General features: G+C 38.7%; 1 protein-coding gene across 3 annotated transcripts in view; it reads left to right on the top strand.

The window, feature by feature from the left end:
• Window positions 1–21,047, top strand: part of MYO6 (myosin VI) — a 126,669-nt gene that overhangs the window by 60,238 nt on the left and 45,384 nt on the right. For all 3 annotated transcript variants that reach the window (XM_066612453.1, XM_066612454.1, XM_066612455.1), the window contains exons 3-13: window positions 541–610; window positions 977–1,050; window positions 2,273–2,402; window positions 3,405–3,510; window positions 5,331–5,386; window positions 10,333–10,430; window positions 11,701–11,865; window positions 13,217–13,297; window positions 16,480–16,660; window positions 17,361–17,505; window positions 20,347–20,504. In XM_066612453.1, coding sequence (XP_066468550.1) covers window positions 541–610; window positions 977–1,050; window positions 2,273–2,402; window positions 3,405–3,510; window positions 5,331–5,386; window positions 10,333–10,430; window positions 11,701–11,865; window positions 13,217–13,297; window positions 16,480–16,660; window positions 17,361–17,505; window positions 20,347–20,504 — 1,264 coding nt within the window. The remainder of the gene's footprint in view (window positions 1–540; window positions 611–976; window positions 1,051–2,272; window positions 2,403–3,404; window positions 3,511–5,330; window positions 5,387–10,332; window positions 10,431–11,700; window positions 11,866–13,216; window positions 13,298–16,479; window positions 16,661–17,360; window positions 17,506–20,346; window positions 20,505–21,047) is intronic.

Below are 21,047 nucleotides of genomic sequence, written 5' to 3' on the forward strand. Positions count from 1 at the left end.
ATAGCAGTTGCCATGATTAAAGGTAGCATTACCCCTGGCAACTATATTTATGGTTCGCTGTTTGGATTGAATTGCTGGCCATGAACAGGTTACTCATGCATGTACTTAGAGGCTGCTTATGCTGTTCAGTGAGAAAGGAAACCTCAGTGGGTCAGCCATTTGGTAAAGGTATCATTTGGACTACTCTCCATACATTAGGGCCAACTTTTCTGCTGATACTTGCTCCTAAATTAGTTTTACAGTGCTGGAAGAAAGTAGAAGGGGGAAGATAGCAGAGGAAGAGTTAACTGTATTAATGGCTTGTGCTTGCTGGAGGCTACTGAGGACCACCATGTGTGCAAGGGAGGTCTTGGCACTCTCCAGTGGACCCTCACAAGCTACTGCTGCTAGCATCATAAAGTGGAATTTTAGGTGAAAAATACAGAAGTAATTGTAAGAACTATTCATTGTGAAAACTGTTGATTTTTGTAAAATGTTTTTTGCCTGATTGTATTTGTAGCTGAATCAAAAATATCTTTTTTCCCCTCCCCCAAATGTCAGACTTTTCTCGCTGCTATCAACCAAGTATTTCCTGCAGAGGAAGATAGTCAGAAGGCTGTGGAGGATAATTGTAAGTGAAAGTTGTTAAATTTGACTTGGGTGGCACACAGTCATTGTTCTTTTATCAACTATTTAATTCTTGAAGAGTTAACCTGGGACCTTCTTAAATGTCGCTCCCTGTCACTAAACATCTGTGTTTATTGAGTTCAGGTGCATGCTGCAAGAAGAAGCATGTTGCCCCTAATCTCTCTTTGCCCGATTAGTGTTCAAGAATAAATATTTATTAAATGAACTAAACTTAACAGGAGTGTAGTATGTGGTGCACAGGAGTGCGGATCTTAGTTACAAATGTGGAGTTCTTGTCTTGGCCTATTTAGACATTTAACAGACAGTTCTCAGATATGGGACAATAACAATTGCTTTGCTTTTATTCTAGGTTCACTAATGTATTTAAATGAAGCCACACTCTTGCACAATATAGATGTTCGATATAGTAAGGACAAAATTTATGTAAGTATCATGCTAGCTTGTAGAATATGAATTGAGTGTTTCGTCAGCAAATGAGTTAAAAATATGGGACCTATTTTGAGTTTTCAGTTATTGCAAGGTAATAAATTAAAAAAATAGCTCCTTCTACAACTGGCTAGTTTATTAGAAAGAAAAGAAGCCTTCAATTCATTAGAGCTGGAATCATTTGACTGTATTCTGTTACTTGGGTGTAGAGTGTGTGAGCGTGTGTGAGAGAGAGGGAGAGAGAGAGAATATTTAAAAAATATATGGGACACGTGATATATTTGAAAAATAAAATGCTGATATGCTAGCAAATGACTTTCGCCATAATATATGGTGACAGCGCAGCAATACATTTTATCCTCTTTTTTTTTTTTTTTTTTGGAACCAAGCATGCATATGCTACCCCTGACACCTTCTAGCTCAGATGACAGTCTTAATCTTTTATGTAGCTATCAGATTGCCTGATTGTATGTAATGAATTCTGACTGAATTACACTTACTCCCTACCATCTGCTCTGGCAAATGACAGCTGTGAAATAGAAGGAAGAACCTTTTATAAGCAGTGCCAGAACCCAGTGTGCAACTATGTGAAAAATATTCTTTTCCCCCTTTTCCCCAGCAGTAGTTGTTGTTGTTGTTAACAGTATTTATGTACCCCTTCTCAACAAAAAGTTCACAAAGTGTTTTACAGAGAAAAATCAAATAACTATTGACTCCCTGTCCCAAAAGGGCTCACAATATAAGAAGATGCACTAGAACACCAATAGAATAGAAATAGAATAGAATAGAGCAGACAGCCACTAGGAAAGACACTGCTGGGGTGAGGCAGGCATGTGTTTAAGCCATTTAGAATTGAACCTTGGTATCTGCAGATTCTGTATCCACAGGGTGTTCAGGATTGGAATCCCTGCAGGTACTGGAGGTCCCACTGTAGTTGTCTGACTTTGGAAATAGTTCATAATTGTAAGTTACATGCTCTTTTAAACAAATTCATCATTCAAAAATACATACAGTTTCAAAAGATAAAATGATTTTGAATTCAAGGCAATTCAAGACAGTTTTGGGGCTGACTTGGTAATCCATAGACACAACTGCAAAGTAATTTGCTTATCTTGAACTGTGCAATAGACGTCTTGAGTGTTTCAGTGAATATTTTTAGTGTAAAATTCAAATCAGTGTTGTTGTTCTTGAGGTGATTACTCATTTTCTTTCTTTGCAGACATATGTAGCCAACATTTTGATAGCAGTGAACCCTTACTTTGATATACCTAAACTTTATTCTTCAGATACTATTAAAAAGTATCAGGGTAAATCACTTGGGACTCTACCACCACATGTCTATGCAATTGGTAGGTACCAGACTGCTTTACCTCTGTTTCCTGTGTGTGGTATTTTTTGATTTAGTTGCATATAGCATGCTGCCTCTCTTGTGTTAAATAGAAGGGGAAAAAATAGATAATAGTTTTCTAAAATGACTCATTCTGTTTTGTATGTGATGTTACTAGCTACAGTTTGTTAACACTTTCAGTAATATAGTGCCTTACCCCTAGGAGCAAGAAAAGTAGGCTAAAATACTTAAAATGCACTCAAGCACTCAAGTGGATGGCAAAAAACTATAGCAAATCAATTTTAAAAACAAAGTTTCTTTGCTCTGCTGATTTAAAAACAGCCTTGCTGATCTTTGTGATGTAAGATAAGAGTCATTAAGAAGCCAATCCATCAATCAGTCCTCCTCCAAGCGCTTAGAAAGAAAGGTGTTTCACTCAGCCCCTCCCTTCACCAATGCAAAGTGATCACCTTTCTTTCATGTGCTCAGGGGGAAGGGAGGAGTTGCCTGGAGAGAGAAGGATTGATGGATTGTCAACCAGCTGCCCTCTCTCTCTCATTAACAAGGCTATTGTTAAAGGACTGTTCAGTTTTTTAAACTGATTTTAAAGGGGTGCATTTTTTCCCTTCTCCAGGGATCAGCACATTCCTTCTCATTTGCAGTGGACATTTGTGTTGAGTCAAATCCATGTATAAAAAAATCCGTGTATAAATAGGCTGGACCTGTACTTTATATTTTGTAGCCACCTTGTAGATTTTGCTGTGGAAAACTTAAATATCTTTAGGTTTTTGTTGTTGTGACCAATATGACATAGCTTGTTGACTTAATATGACTTAATATGACTTAATGCTTGGGCAGCAAATATATATATTGTTGAATAATTTAAAAGGAAGCATTTTTATTTCATTATGTCCGATGATACTTATGCAAGAATATCCTGTAGTTTTGAAAGGCTAATGAAAACATTGAACTTGATTGCTTTTCTGCAAATCCATTTTAATGTCGTCTTAAATGTTTACCTCAGCTGATAAAGCATTTCGTGACATGAAAGTGCTCAAGATGAGCCAGTCAATCATTGTGTCTGGAGAGTCGGGAGCTGGCAAGACGGAAAACACAAAGTTTGTTTTACGGTTCGTATCTCTTGCTGAAAATGCTTTCACTTAATAACTATTGAACTCAAACCATTTGAAATATCTTTTCAAAATCTTGAATCTCAAAGTGAGTTCAACTCCTATCCATGAGAAAAATGGTAGGACATGATGCAGTATAAGCCATAATCTTGAGTAGCCTCGAATATGAACCTGGCATTCCAGATTTCCAGGGTGACTTGGTTGCTTCTGTGATAGCAGGCTGCCAGAATATGCATTGTGTAAATGCACATCCATTTATATTTGTACCTCACCCTTTCTCTAGTTAGCTAGGGTATGTGTTCTCATTTTATTTTCTCACTTCCTCTTCAAAGCCCCATGAAATTAATTACACTGAAAAATGACAACTGGCTCAAAGTCACTATTAAACTTCATGTGTGAGTAGAAACTTGCATTCCCAATTCAAGGCCCTAGCCACTTCACCACAGTATCTCCCTTGAAAGTTATATGATGATAATTGACGATACATTGATGATACAGCACTGCCAGTTCTGTTGAAGCTGGCTGTGGCTCACTCGTCCTGAAGAAACCCTTCCTGGGCCCCTTGCCATTTGGGATAATTATTGGCTGGTTCTTGAACCTCCCAATTCTGGACACGGTGATTTAAGTAGATGTTGTATCTTGGCTCTAGATCAGCCGTTTTCAACCACTGTGCCGTGGCACACTGGTGTGCCACAAATGGTCTGCAGGTGTGCTGCGGGAGTTTGAGGAAAGGTCATTTATTAGAAAGGCCATTGGGGGATGTGAGCCCCCCACCAATAGCATGGTGTGCCTTGCCACTTGTCAAAAAAACTGATGGTGTGCCTTGAAAATTTCAGCACCTTGTCAGCGTGCCATGAGTCAAAAATGTTGAAAATCACTGCTCTAGATAAAACAAATAATCTGGACCTCTTTCAGCCTGGCTTCAGAATTAAAACTTATCTTTTTTGTTCTGGTGGATGGCCTATGCCGGAGGCTAGGCAGGGAAGTGCATCCCTATTGGTTCTTATTGTCCTCTCAGCAGCTTTCAATAGGGTATTCTGAGTCAGCTGGTGGCATTGTTTCACTGTGGGTTCTGTTCCTTCTTTAATGACAGAACCTGGAAGGTGGTGTTGGGGGACATTTTTGTCACCATGAATGTTGAAGGTGGGATGCTGCAGGTTTCCATCTTGTCCCACATGTTTGACATCTGCATGAAACTGCTGGGAGAGATCATCCAAGGATTTGGAGTTGGATGTCACCAATATGTGGATGACTCCCAGCTCTACCTCTCTGTACTGTCTAATGCTGCGGAAGCTGTGGCAATCCTGGAGTGTTTCCTGGCAGCAGTGGGGGACTGAATGTGAGATAACAAGCTGAAATTAAATCCAAACAAAACAGAGGTCCTCGTGATTCAGAGGTCCAAGAAAAAGGTGCTTGTTAGTTTACCTGTTTTGAATGGTGGTGTACTCAAGTTGATAGCGAGGAGTTCTTCTGGATTCTCAACTGCTCCTGAATTCAAATGGTGCAAATGGCCTTTGCCCAGCTATGGCTGGTGAGCCAACTACATCTATAACTTGGGCTGTTCTTGGAGGTTAGGCTGCCCTTGCAGATTGTCTGGAAACTGCAGTTAGTGCAGAATTTTTTAAAATAAAAAATATAATTTTTTAAAATTAATATTTGGTTAACCAAAATGGTTAGCTCTGAGCTATTTCAGAAAAGCACTTTCGAATCTTAAGGACTTAATCTGCAAGAACTCCTTTAAGTGAAGTAATGCTGTATGCAGGTTTAGAGGTAGAGACGTTTACAAAGTGCAATAATTTGTAATTTTCTGTCTCTCGCAGGTATTTGACGGAGTCTTATGGTAGTGGGCAAGATATTGATGACAGAATCGTTGAAGGTACTGTGTCATTCTAAATATTTGTTTTGAATAATAAAAAAATTAAGCAAACTGAAGTAATGTGCTTTTGTATGAGAATTTTGTCTCATACAATGCAGGTTGAAATGTGTTCTTGTTATGGTGTTACTCATTTCATGGCCTGAGATGGGAGAAATAAGTGGCCTGGAGAAAATAAGTTGATCACATTTCTCTTCTTACTCCGTGGTGCTATAGTTCTCCTTCTTTTACGACTGAATTTTTAATCCTTTGTAAATATAGTGTAAGAGAAAAATTCCCATATTTATTTCCTCAATGGGAAATGGCTGCTGCTCGGAAAACGTACCATTGCATGCAAGTGATCCTATTCAGGTAGTGCACACTGAATTGTGACCACTGGATGCAAGGTTAGCCTAAGTATTCTTTCTGCTGCTTCATTTATTTCATGCGTGTCCACTATTAATGGATTATTAAATAACTGATGTTGCTTAATTACAGCTGAATATATGTATTCCATATCCACGCATGTGCCGTGGCATCTAAGAAAGTATCTGACAGTTGGACGTAGTGCCTGAAGCTGCAGTCCCTAACCCTGGTACCTGTAGGTATTTGGGGGGGGGGGGGAGGAAACGTTGAACCCAGTGCCTTATCTCAAACAGTTGCTACTGCACACTTTGCACCCCTTTTTGTTTTCCCGCGGCAGATGTCAGAGCACATCTTATCATGCATGTATGCATTGTGGCTGCATTGTTGAAACAAAAGGACTTATTCACAAAGCCTTTTTGTGGTCTGTCTTAAAAAAAAAAAAGCCCACATTTGAAATACTTGTAAACATTCAGTCTTTGTGGTTCTCTTGTGCGATTCTCTTTGTGATCCTCTTTGTGATTCTGACAAACTGGAAAGCTTTAAAGGTCACCACCAACTAAAATTGATTATGAGATCTTTAAGAAACTATTGATATGGAAGTTAAAAAGTTGGCTAAGAGCCTTGCTCATCCCTGGAATTCAAGATAGATATTGATTTTTTTTTTTGTCACTTGGTGACAGAAGCCCAAATTCCTTTATAATGCAGTATCTGCTTCTACTTCGTTCTAGTTTTTTCCTAGAGTTGTTAATATTCTGTTGGCACTAGATGAATATTAGATAGGTTATGTTTTGAAAATGGCAAGGTTAAATGTAGAATTAGCCAAAAATGTGGATACAGCAATATTATTAATGGAAGGATAGGTATATCAAAAGCTATTGCTAAATGGAACCTCTTTGAAGGGTGAATGTAAGCCTCCAATCAATCTCTGTATAGAATATAGTATGCTAGAGGAAAAAAAAGGCAAAAGCCCATCATCTTCATGCCCTGCTTGTGAGTTTTTGGTTGATTGGCCAAAACACCTGGAAAAAGAATGCTGGAAAAAGAATGCTGATGTTGCAAAGCAACTCTTATGTTCTCAAGCTTTTGGTAGCAATATGCCATCCTAGTTGCTTTGCTCTGTACTGGAATTTATGGAATGTTCCTTACTATTGGGAAGCATTACCACGCACAAATTACCAAGTGCTTCAAATATCCAGTGTTTGTTTTGATGACCCAGTCTGAGGCTAAGGTTGTTTATGTGCAAGTGCACTCCTCTTGCTGGTCAGAGATGTAGCCACTGAGCTGTGGTTTTGGCAAGAGTCTAAGCCAGGTATCTGCAACCTTTCCAGATGTTTCTTCAAACATCCGGGTTGTCAAACTCTAGGAAAGGGCTACTTGGAACTCGGCTTGGGAGGACGCCTGCTGTCCAGTTTGCTGTGCACTTGACAGGGAATGGAAGAGCCACCTGCCCAGGCATGCAGAGTCTCTGTGCCTGTGCGCAGCACAAGGACTCCATGAGCCAGGGCAGGTGACTGCCATTCCCTGTCTGATGTGAGGCAGATTGGGTGGAGGCAAACCAAGCTCCATTCAGGCTGAATGACTCTATGTGGCAGGCTGGGTCCAGCCCATGAGTTGTAAGTTGCCAACTCCTGGTCTGGGTGCTTGAAGGTTATGAGACTGATGGCTGTATTTTTTTCTATAGTTGCAGCTTTGGTTCAGGGTTGTCCTCCTGTTCTTTATCTGATAGCTGCCCTGATCCAGGAGACTATGGGAGTATTTGGTAGGCTTCATATGTTCTCCTGCATTTGGAGAGTGAGATAATCTATTTATCTGAATAGGGATATGTATGCAGTTACTTTAAACAGGATACTGTGTGAGATTTTCTTCCTTCCTGAAGCTCACTTTTGCACACTTGATATTGCTGGGTTGCATGTAGAGCAGTGATTTTCAGCCTTTTCCATCTCAGGGCACACTGACAAGGCTCTAAAATGGTCAAGCACACCATCAGGTTTTTTACAACTGACAGGGCACACCATGCTGTCAGTGGGGGGCTCACATCCCCATTGGCCCTACTAATAAATGACCTTCCCCCAAATTCCTGTGGCACACCTGTGGACCACTCACAGCACACCAGTGTGCCACGGCACAGTGGTTGAAAATGGCTAATGTAGATGGTATTCTGTGGACTAGCACTGTCTGTTCCTTATAGAAGAAATTATGAAGACATAACATTACTTTGTTATGACCTCTTCGAATAGCTGGTGTACATTACAATGACTAAGTTCAGTCTCTCAGCAGTAAGGCCCATCCAGTATATCTGTTTGCTCACTGACGCCATCAGTTTAACGCCATCAGTTCATTTTAAACTGAAGGATAAAGAAGTAAACCTGTAACTCTGATTGGTCAGCAGGTGATATCTTCCAATTTATTATTCAAATTTCCTCCAGAAGTTCTTGTTGATTTGTGAACCTTCCTTTGGCTTTGGCTTTGTGAGAGTGTGTCTCTGGCTTTGTGAGAGAGTGTGCCTTAGGATTGGTCACAAAGGCTGAGAGTGACAAAAAAAAGTAGCCAAACTAATGATATAGGTTGATGGTTGGTTTGTTGTGGTTGTTGCTGAAATTCAAGTGTGTTGCCAAGAGGAGGAGGAAGAGGAAGTCATAAACACTAAGAGAGGATTGTGTGACTGATAATCCCCCAAGAAATTGAGAGACAGAAATTAAGAATACCTTCCCAGAGTTCTGAATCATACTCAGCAGGAGTATGAATGTCCGTAAGTCTTTGGTGTGAGGATCTGAGGATCAAGTTCAGGAAGGAGCTTCCAAACTCTGAATCTGCCTAAAGTATGACTGCTTTCCAGTGATGTCCTCCAGTGTGTGGCTGGAGTGAAGGGATGGCTGGCTATCTAAATTACTTAGAGATTTGAACCTGTTACAGGATTTCTTGTTCTTGAGAGATGCTATACCTTATAAGTAATAGAACATCTAAGCAAATACAGCTATCTATTATTTTTATAAAGTTTTATTGGATCGGTTTAATATTGGGTTCTTAACTCCTACGCCTATTACTTCTAAGGGGTAAGTTTTTGTTTCTTACTATATGATGGCAACAGCTGATTAGTCAAGGAGCCCATAATGGAGAAGAATGGGGGAATTATTTTACCAAAATCAGTGTTAAAAAGGAATTTCCATTCAGAAGATTAGACTAGGGTACCGGGGAACAGCCTTCTTCCATTCATTTTGGCCCATTCCCTGAGATCATCAGAGTGGGCCCTCTTGTGTCTGTCACCCCCCCAACAGAAGTGAGGGGGCAGTAGCAAGGGTCTTCTTAGTAGTAGGGTCTTCTTAGCTGTGGCACCACATTTACAGAACTTCCTCCTTTACAAGTTACTGACTACCCCCCCCCAAGCATTCTGGTGGGGGCTAACAATGTTTTTACTTGGATTGGCATTTGTGTAGTTGTGGTTTACGGTGGAGATTTTTTTTATGGTACTGTGTGTTTTGTCTTTTTTAAAAAATGTTTTCCATCTGCTTTTATTGTCATCTTTGATGGCTGCGTTTTATTGTTTTATCATTTATTGCTTGTTTTATTTTTCTGTGCTGTTACATTTTTATGTTCTTATATTTTTAGCTATTACTAAATGGTTATTTTAGCTATATGACTTTTGTGCTGCTTCCTCTGGCTTTTTTTTGCTGTTTTATTGTTGCACTGTTTTGATATTGATTTTTTTTATGTAAGCCGCCTTGGGAGACATGGTAGTGGGGTAAAAATGTATTCAGTAAATAAAAGTGGGTGGGGTTTGCGAATCCCCTTGGTGTCACTTAAATAGCTGTGTGAAGTGGTTGGCAGGAAGGAATGTTTGTGGGTTCTGGCTGACCTGGCTGTTGAATTCATGGCCATCCTTCCTATCCTTCTCCATATGACACAAGAATGTCTTAAATTCTTGCTTGAAAAGAGGCATTGACAAATTTTGGGAGAACGTGTTGGCAGTGTGCTGTCAGTAAGCTTCTTGTCTGGAGTACTTAACACTCTTAGGGCACAATCCAAACCAGGTAAACTCAGAAGTAAGTCCTATTTTGTTCAATGTTGATGATTTAATTTGATGCATCTAAAAACAATTCAGCATATGATACATAATTTGGGTTTGGAATATCCTTTGAAGCAATTCAACAGGTCTTTTAAGATTTATGCTAAAACATGATACAGTTTTTATGTATCCTTATCAATGTGGAATAATTTCCAGCTAAAATTATGGCGAGAATCCAAAGACTTAATTCAGATATTTAGCCTGGTGGGATTTTTTTCACGTTAAATTTCATGCCCTCATGACCCATTGCTAGTAGCTTTTGAACCTGCCCACCCCAATTTCAATAAGGTTGTGCTCTTTCACATAGAAGCTTGCTGTGTGCATATTCACCCTCAACCCATGGCCAGTTTCTTAGGCACATGGAAATAATTGTTGCTGCTTTGGCATCCTGGCCCCAATTTTCTTATATTGGTAAATATATTCTGATTATTTGAAAACATATCACATTTCAGTTTTTCTTTTCTATGCATTGAATAATGTGATTTTTCTTCTTACTTTTGCTGTTGAATTAAAACATTCTTATCAACCTTGTCTTTAATAGCCAATCCACTTTTAGAAGCTTTTGGAAATGCGAAGACCGTTCGGAACAACAATAGCAGTCGCTTTGGAAAATTTGTAGAAATCCATTTCAATGAAAAGGTATCAGTACTTATTTGTGTATACTAGGTATATGGGGAATTTTACGTGTGTGTGTGTGTGTGTGTGTGTGTGTGTGTGTGTGTGTGTGTGTGTGTGTGTGTTAATTTTGGAACATTCCTGCATATTGAATGGGAATTTCTACTTTTTGCTTAGTCTTTCATACAAACCACTCTAATTCAAATTTGTTTTTTTACTTTTTTTTTTACTTTTTTACTGATACTATTTGGCAATTCTACATCTACATTTAGATTGAATTGTTTTTGTATTATGGAGGGCGGGCCACAAGTATATATAGTATTTCTAAATTGGACTCTCAAGAAGCCAGAATACCCTTCTAGAAATGACTAAAGATGATGTGGTAAATTTTGAAGTGTGGTAGTTCATCATACTATGCCTCACTAAGACCCCCCCCCACTCACACGCAACTCAGCTTTAAGTTTCTTCATCAGAGTGTGCTTTTAAAGCTATTTAAATACTTGGTATGCTTTACCCCAAATTCTTGGCATGGGTTGTAATAGTTTAAAACAAATGTAAAAAAAAATTAGAAACATAACTGAGAAATATCCCATATGACCATATTAAAGTGCTAGCCTTTGCATATTTACTCAGAAGAGAGGACTTTGTTGCACTTGATTTGTAGTACATTTTGATTTTAGACTTTAGAGGATTTTAGAGGAAAGGTCATTGTGTTCGTCATGCCATCTTAGTAAACAATTTTGGCTGCTAAGCAAATAATTAGCTACTTCCTCACACTGAAAGGTTCACAAAAACATTTTCCTGTTTTCAAATGGGGAAGACAAGATTAACACAGATGTGGCATTAGTAGTGCCATCATTTTTCAAATATAGTATTTACCTCTAGCAGGTGATGTCACAACAGGGGCACATAAAATGATAGATAACATGGTAGAGCCTTTGTAAATTACAACTGCAAAAGCAAGTCAACCATAAGTATAATGGTTGAATTATTAGATTATCTATGTCAGTTCCTGGTATGAGGAATAATAATAATATGCAGGCATTTTCATTGAGCCAAGCTGCAGTTCTGATTCCATAAATTTAAAACTAAGCATATATTTAATTTTTTTGTGAACTTTTGTTTTGAGAAACAATTCTGAAAGTCATTCAGAATGCCTGAATGCCTAATTGAACATCTTTCATTTGTGAAGCAGCCATATAAAGCAGTTTTGAACAATATATATACACGTTATTGAATCCATAAAAGTTAGAACTTTCCTCGTTCAAAGTAGCAGCTTTGTTTTTCCTCCTAGAATTCAGTGGTTGGTGGATTTGTCTCACATTATCTTCTGGAGAAATCCAGGATCTGTGTTCAAGGTAAAGAAGAACGGAATTATCATATATTCTACAGACTCTGTGCTGGAGCATCTGAAGATATAAGAGAGAAACTGTATTTATGTTCACCAGATAACTTTAGGGTGAGTTGATGTTTTCCCCCCCTTTCAGGTCACTTGCTATTAAGTTCTGCCTACTGTTTTCTGTTTGACTCTTTGACTTTGAGCCAGGAGAGGAGCTGAACCTTGAGTTTGTCATTGTATTTTATTGTTCTTCTGTGTGACATTAATGAAATTCTTTCATGCAAATGAAGAATGTTGTGTATTTCAATCTCTTCAGCTTTATTCAAAGGGCTTGGGATAGTTTGCAATGTACATAATAAAATCAGACCAAAACTCCAGATTTCTAAAAGATTAAACCTCCATTCTCACAACCAATTCAGATAAGTAGGTGATCTTTCAAGAAGTGTGTAGCTCTTGCATACCTGCAGGGAAGGGAGTTCTACCAAAAGCAAGTCAACCATGCACATATCAAAAGTACTTCTAGATCATCTATTTCAATATACTGATCCAAGGAGAAATTGAGACCTTGGAACTCCAAATTTCCACCCCTTCATTTTTGGTGCAAAAGGGAGATTCCAACCTGTCTCCACTCCCTGCTGCCCACCTTGCCACCGGTCTTGTTTTGAAGAAGAGGCAAGGTGGGCAAGGCGGTAATCAATGGCAGAGAGATCCCAGTGTGTTTTTATTTTTTAATAAAATAAAATTATTTTATTACTGTTGCAATTATTTACTTATAGTGGTGGAAGGGGAGAGGGTCAATGCTGTTTCAATTGCCCTTCTAGCTGCTAGTTTGCTACCTCCAGCAACTTGCACCAGTTTCTGCTGCTTTAGTAGGTCTCATGGTTGACTGACCCCAAACATTATGATGAATATATTTTTAAGATATATACATGGTTTAATGCATGTGGTTTAGATATCTGTGGAGCCTGCTCTTTTCAGTGCTGAATCAATCCAGCATTTACTTGATGCTTAATTAGAACATTTTGAAAACATTTGGCTCTGGATATGGTAAAAGTATGATGCAAAAATTTCCTACGATAACTTTACTTTTATTAATCATCTTTTGGAAAATGTTATGAGTCATTACTACTGTATGATACTAATTGCTACAGTTTCCTTTTTTAATTATATGGTTATAAAAGGCCCTTGGAGTGATGGTTGCTAATTGTCAAATATGCCTTTCCAAATTCAACAGAAGAAATGTATTTTTTTTTCCACTTGAACTTCTTTTTTTCCTTAGGAAGCCATTTGTTCTAGTGTCTTGATCCTGATCGCATAAATTATTTGTCTTCAAATGGTTAAATACGTAATAAAAATGAATGGGACCATGAACTGGATTTTAAAGGCAAATATTACTATGCTGTCAACGCACTGTTGACTCAGTAGTTTCTGTATTTAATTGTACACTCTGTTTTCCTTTGTTTTGCAACAGTATTTAAATCGTGGCTGCACTCGGTACTTTGCTACTAAAGAAACAGATAAGCAAATTTTACAAAATCGTAAGAGTCCTGAGGTAAGCTATTTATTTTGTGTGTTTTACCTTCATATAAGAATGCTTTGCAAAGCAGCTACAATTGCTATATAAAAAAATGTGGTTCACATTGTAGTACTGATCTTTGTTTGGAAAAGGGAACTGAACCCCAGGTCCTCTTTTCTTTTGAACAAGTGATTGGAACTACTAAAGCTGATATCAACCATCTGTTGGGCAGGTACATGTGCAGTACAGAGAAGGGGGGCATACACCCCCCACCTTGTACAAGGACATTACAGTTGGGGCCTATTGTCTGAGCTTTGCCTTTTCTTAATTGAAGCCAACCTAATTTACATTTGTATAGATTAATTTTGGGAGGACATGTTCTAGTTTGCATGAATGAATTATAGCTGTTATTTTAGCATCCATGTTCATTAGAAAAAACAGTCTGTAACTGAACACCCTACTGGAGTTTTACCTGTTTTTACAATTATAAGAATAGCATAGTAGATCATATGAAGTTACATTTAATTACTATACATGATGTGTTTATAAATAGAAGTCATATAAGCAAAAGCAATTGTAACTCTGGTTTTGTCTGTAAAACAGACAAAAACGCAACTTTCAATCAGGATAAGGTGTAAGATATGATGTGTTTGCCCCTGACCTCCGCTCTACCCCCAATTTGCATTTGACACCGAACACCCTTCATATGAGAATTGTAGATGTGGCTGTTGTGGCTTCTGCAATTGCGGAAGCTTGAAACTGCTGCTTTTGTTTTGTGTGTGTGTGTGTGTGTGTGTGTGTGTGTGTGTTTAATTCCCATGTGGATGTGCTAGTTCACACAAATTGTGCTCTCCATTTGAGCATGACCCAGTATTGAGCCTCAGCAGCATTCCTTCATACTGCTCTTGCTCTCCCATGGAGTTCTCATCAACTGTGAGCTGGTCCAGAGGCAGTCAAAACCAAGGCTTTTCCAATGTGCACCAGTACAAAGTTGGTGGATCTGTTTCCTGTGCTGACATTATATCAGATGATAGAGTATCGGTGGACTTACGGTGATGAGCGAGTATGGAAAATCTAAACCTGGATCTTGTAAATATCTTGGATCATCCCCACAAGTTTACCAATACCAATTTCTCTTCAATGCCTTGGATATGTACAAAAATTTTCTGTTGTTACCTCAGAATAGCTTTTGCATTGCAATACTGGCATCCTTAGAAGTATTTAATTTTTCTGTTGGTGATATGTAGATGCCAAGGCAGTACTTTTGCAGTATCCAATAATGTGACCTGCCGCATGACTGCTGTATTGAAAATTTCAATAAGTACCAGGATGATGTTTAAATAAGATGGTGCAATGTTATTCCAATGTACAATTACCTAAGGAATGCATAGAGCTGTGAGTTATTTTCTTTAAACCTTCAAAGGTTTAAAGAAAATATGTATGGCTAGCAAACTGTTGTGAACATGGGCTCATTCATTGTATTCATTAAAACAATGGCAGCTGTGCCTGTTAATAATCTTCTAGCCATACTGCCATTGGCTAAACCATGAATGTAAGACTCACATCCTGAGCTGATCCTGGATTGGCTTGTCACATGCTGTCACTATTTCACATGCTGTTACTATTGCTTGAGAATAGTATTTGTTGTGGATGTCAAAAAGTAAGAAGTAAAAAGCTCTCCTAGGCTTAGCGGGTTAGGTACAGCATGCATCTGTCACATAACTGGCTCAACCCCCTATACATTGTGCACAGGTGAATGGCATGAGCTGTTGTAAACAGCTGATAGGTCTTTATGTACTGTGTGCGTTCTTGAAGGATGACCGACCCTTCTGTGAGCTTGCGCTGCAGGTTTGTGTGTAGATGTTAATTTAGAATCCAATTCCATATTCAATTAGAACCAAATATAAAGGCCACCTACTAGAAGGCAGTGGATCTTGAAAATGATTTTCACGAATATGATCCTTCTTCCCTGGAAGTGACGCTTTGTAGTCAGTCTTTTATTCTAGAGGTTGTTTTCTATGCTTTTTTCAGCTTTGAACCTCATTGAACATGTACAGTGAAGTTAATAACAAGTAATCAATTAATAGCAGAGTAATCAATTTATGCTTATTTTTGTCCTTTTCTTATCAGGAAGATGAGGTGATGTGATCATTTTGTCTAATTTTAATTTTATTAAATGGCTCTGTGAAGTGAAATTTTCAACCGCATGCTTGCTTTATTAGAGTGTTTTTGCTTGTTTGGGATAAACTGGGATAGATTTCAAACTATCTGTAAATTCTTTTCAGACATAAGAATGAATTTTTAAAAAATTATTTTGTGCATGTTTGGCCAGTTTTACTGCATGTAATAGTTTGTAGTTAAAATCTGTAAGACTTTTGAGTTGGTAGCAGTATGTGGTATTTGAACTCAAGCAGCCACATAACCAAAACTATGCACACTCCCTACCTCTCACTGTATATTGCTGTGTGGTGAATTTTTCATTACAAGTAGAATAAGAAGCTAGTTTAGACATTGTTATACACCAGTGTTGGGTTTTGTTTTTTGTTGTTGCTGCATTTGATAAATCTTCCATCTGTGAGCAACATACATGGTCATACACTGTGACCTGTCTTCCCTCTGTTGGGAACAAGCACATTTTTTGGTGTCAAACGATGCTTTCATGGGAGCTGAAATCTCAGATTTCTCGCTTGCACAGACCCTATTCTGTTTAATGTCTGTTTGCTGCATAAATGACAACTGTTTTGATGCCAGGTTCTTCTTTTTACTCAGAGCTACTTCTTTCCAGTCATATCAACTAAATCAGGCTCATTTTCTGTTTAATCAGATTTGGTCATGTCCAAGTGCCACAAATGCCATTCAGAGAAAGGGCAATGATTCCTGGTCTCTTTCTGAGCAGATTCTTACTCCATGTTCAGCCTTCTCTCCAAAAGCATACTTTAACCATCTATGGTCAACACTCCTTCCACACGTACCTCCACTAGATGCTCTGTGAGCTGCTCAGCCATTTTGCTGCTCATATTTTCTATCCACTTTAAGGATTTCTTGTCTCTTCTAGCCTTGCTAGATTCCACATTCTGAGCATATATCTTTATAAGGAAGAGTGTACAGTGTGTTTAAAACTCTGTCCCTTGTGCATTGTGTGTTTGGTTTGGCTGTATGTTCACAGATAGAAGCATTAGCTTCAGCCGTTTTGAAATTACTTGTTTTATTGCTTTTAGTACGTGAAATCAGGCTCCTTGAAGGATCCCTTGCTAGATGACCATGGAGACTTCAACAGAATGTGCACTGCAATGAAGAAGATTGGTTTGGATGATGAAGAGAAACTGGATCTCTTTCGCGTTGTGGCTGGTGTCCTACACCTTGGAAATATTGATTTTGAGGAAGCTGGTAGCACTTCAGGTGAGATCAGTTACCACTGTTTTCATTCTCGTTGGAGGTAGCGGCTCTTGTGAATAGTGTGTTTCAGTGATGAGGCAAACTGACAACTGAGAGGCATAATAACAGTTGCAGTATCTGAATTCTTAAGAGTCCAAAGGAGTGATGGTTTTAAAGTTTTGGAAAAGTGAAGGTTGAAATTTGAAAATTAGGTTGAAAATTAGAAAAGAGGACTTTCTTATTTTGATGTGATAAATAATGGTTTAATTGAGTTACACTCTCTAGGGAGCTTAGAACAGCTTCTGTGTGGATCCCAGGCAGCTGGCAGATGTATTTAGCCTCAGCAGCAAAACTGTATGTTGTGCCTTTGGCCTGTTGTCTGGGCATTGCGAATGCATGCATCACACAACAGCTCAGTGTTCTCTTTGCCAGCTTTAATGCAAAATTGGTGAGGACTGAAGAATAAAAATATTGTTGCCCTTCAGTGCAGTTGCTTTAAAAATGAAAAAAAGTTCTAAATCATTAAAAGGAGTTCCTATTAATTGTGCACGATGAATCGTCCTTTTAGAAATATGATGGTTTCTGAAGATTGATCTGCCTCACAAAGTAGTTTCTGACAACTGTTGCAAGTATTTCCCTGGTTGTGTTTGGTTGTGGATTTCAGTGCTCACTTTTACAAAATGTGTGGAGCTCCTATTTTAGCAACCCTCTTTTTTAAAATCAGGTGGCTGCACATTGAAGAATAAATCGAGCCAGTCCTTGGAATACTGTGCAGAACTGCTTGGTTTGGACCAGGATGATTTGCGTGTCAGCTTAACCACCAGAGTCATGCTGACAACAGCAGGGGGCACCAAAGGAACAGTGATAAAGTAAGTTGCAAAGGAAAGAGCAAAGAGAAGCAGCCTGGCTTGTGTTTGCAACTTGGGTTGTAAATATTGACTCTAAAATCTTTCCTCTGAGCTATTCTGAAACATCTAACTTGCATCTGTTTATGGAGGAGTAGGAACACAGGATTGTTTTGCTTGTCTCTTTGCTTTGTTCTGCAAGATGAATAGCACTTTCCTATTAGTAATAAAACATCTGTCACTATACCAAATTTATTTCTGTCTCCTTTCATCCTCTTTGTGTGTGTGTGTGTGTGTGAGAGAGAGAGAGAGAGAGAGAGAGAGAGAGAGAGAGAGAGAGAGAGAATGTATCTGTGTAATAATGGTGAGGGAGAGTTTTTTTTTTTGTCTGACAGTTTTGTTAATGATTAAGCTGTCAAACCTTAGTAGGGAAGTGAAGATGCCCTGCGGCAGGTCTCAGCACAGCTTGAATCTGTATTTGCATAACAATAATTGCTTAAAAGCTAAGAGTAAGCATGATGTTAGTACAATCTGCATAGCTCCTTAGAACATTTTAAAACTGGAAATGAAGAAGTTGAACACCCCATTCTTATAATCACTGCAACAATGACTATACTGTACTGTGTGTGATTCACAGCATAGCAGTCCATGTAGTGTTACAGGCAGGGCTTGTACCAGTCACTGTGTAAACTGTCTCCTGTCCAACTGCGCACATTTTGGACAGGTTTTGTATGATCACTGCAACCACTAATGGATATAACGCTCAGCATGCTTAATTTGATCAGGGATTGCCTCAAAAGAGACCTTTTAGGTATGTTGATTTCACAATGACTTCACAGGTGCCATCCAGATTTTTTGATGGCCTCTATTACCAATTTAATTAGGTAACTCTGTGGTAGGGAGTGTTGTACGCCATTCTTTATTTTTCTTCTAAAACTATTGGTATAGCCTCTCTCTATTTTCCCTTGCTTTGAATAAGGTCATTTGTTCCCTAAAAGAGAGCACCAGTCAATCAGTGGCAATCAGCAAGCAAAAGGCAGACAGATCACCTCCAGCATGTGCAATAGCCTTTGGGAGGTGGGGGATAGAAAGCCCCTGCTTCCATCAGAATGCATGTGGGTAAGGCAATGCCCCCACCACTGCAGTCTTCCTTTGTTCTGCTTCTTGTTGTCTTCTAAAAAAACTCATTAAAGCTTTCAGTATCAAATTAATTGGCACTCTGTTCAGCTTTAGCTTTTTATTTACTTTTTATCAGCGTTGGAATGAGATACCGTAGCTTATAAATAGGACCACTGAATCCATCAGTTCTTTTGATTTGTGCAGTTAGTATGCATTGTATATCTACATGCTGTAAATTAGAGAAATTCTATAGCAATTGTAATTTATATCAGTCTATTGGCATCAATTTATGCAGCTTAGGTTTTTGTTCATTTAATTTAAGCTGTGGAATGTTGGCTGTTTTACAGATAATTCTAGCCCATGTTTATGTACCTATATCCCAAAGATTGCCCTGTAACTTCTGCCTCTTTGCAAAGTTCAGTCATATAAAAGTCAGTTAGCCTAGGCAGTGAGACAATCCTCGTATGGCAGAGATGTGCCACCTTGAGTGTAGCAATCAGACATACTACTTGACTTGACTCTAGCTGTTGAATTGCAGATTTTAACATCACTTTTTCTCATTACCTTAATTATGAATTTTACTGTGTTTACCTATAGTTCTGATGTTATAATGTCTTATATAAAAGATTGGCAGTTGACATGGACTGTGAGGATTACAACTCTGAGCTGTTAAAGGTATCAGAGGGGGAATGTAAAGGAACCTTCCCTCTATTTATAAGATAAGATTCCTGTCAGTACCTATTACCGTAAGATAAATCAAGAGATTGATTAGTGTTAAAGCTAATTACACTCTAATGTAATGTAGCTGCAATTATCCCTACCACAGAGAGCATTACTTGCTTGAAGCATCATTTGCATTAGCAGATGATTCCAGTTCATCCTAGTGATTTTACTGTTTTGTAGTAATGTGCCTTTAAAGGCATTTTTACAGTGTAAAGAAGTGATCGCCAAAGGTAATAGAGATAAATCAGGTCCCTTCTAGGACTGCTGTAAATGTTGAGCAGCTTCCCTGCACTCTCTGCAGTTCCTCTCAGTGCTGACCCAGACAAGAGCACATGCAGGCTTGAGTGCAATAGTTAATCCTTTTCTCTGACAATCCCAGAGTCTAGGTGCAGAGGGGATTGTGACTTTTAGCAGGTAGGATTTAAGTGGAATGAAACAATTCAGATTCACTGTGGAGTATTCCAGTTCTTTTTGTTGTGCCCTAGTTCATGTTGAAGTAAGTTTTGGTTGTAGAGGGGATGACGGGAATAAATTCTAATTTTTTTTGAACCTTATATAGTTAACAATAGATGTCATGTCTGAACTATTTTGCTTCCATTTTCAACACATAAATGTAGGCTTATAATAAAATTACTAAAACACGGATCTGAATAGTGTGTGTGTGGGTACTTCTCATCAATGTTTGCTTCTGGTATGTGAAGCATAATTTTTTGGCTCTTTTTTTGGAAGAGGATGCTTTTTCTCTTGCATTGTTGCAGGTCCAGTAGCAGCTAGTAGCAAGAGAGGTCACTTCCAGCACAGAGTTAGGCAGTCTGCACCCCTTCACTACCTAGCTGTCACCCTGACTTTCATGTCACAGCATCGCTCCATTGTGAACCTCTTTGCAATTACCTGCGATTTGGGTGTGATCCTTTTTGCCTTGCAAATCTTCCTTCTGCCTGGCAGCAGTGAAGTCCTTATGTGGTCAAGCACAAAGCTAATTCAGAGTGATTTTTTAAATTGTGTATTTTTTTTATTTTGCAGAGTACCCTTGAAAGTAGAACAGGCGAACAATGCACGGGATGCTTTGGCAAAAACAGTTTATAGTCGTCTTTTTGACCATGTGGTAAACAGGGTGAACCAATGTTTTCCTTTTGAGACTTCATCCTTTTTTATTGGAGTTCTGGATATTGCAGGTTTTGGTAAGGTTTTTGTATTTTTAGAATTTCTTTATGATGCTTCTAGCCTGCCTTTCCTTTGTTGTGGAGTTCCTAAGTCAGCAATTTTCAAACAGTGTGCCATGGCACATTGGTGTGCCACAAATGGTCCACAGGTGTGTCATGGGAGTTTGGGGGAGAGTTATTTTATTAGCAGGGCCATTGGGGGATGTGGAGCCCCCCACCAGCAGCATGGTGTGCCTTGTCAATTGTCAAAAAACTGAAGGTGTTCCTTGACAATGTAGCACCCTGTCAGTGTGCTGTGAGATGAAAACAGTTGAAAATCACTGTCCTTGGTGATCACACATCCAGGTGCTGGACAAGACCCTTAGCTTCAGAAAGGTGGCTTCATTGGGTGCCCCTGGGATCTAATTGACTTTCTGTGTTCCTCACATGGAACATGGTTTAACTTATATAGGTTTTATGTATGGATTTAAACAGAGAGAGTACTACATTGATTTATTTCTAAGTATGTCTAATACAGGTAGTGGACTTCACCAAATAGCTTTAGTAGATATTAAGATGCCA

Source organism: Tiliqua scincoides, chromosome 1, assembly GCF_035046505.1.
Source record: "Tiliqua scincoides isolate rTilSci1 chromosome 1, rTilSci1.hap2, whole genome shotgun sequence".
Lineage (NCBI taxonomy): Eukaryota > Metazoa > Chordata > Lepidosauria > Squamata > Scincidae > Tiliqua > Tiliqua scincoides.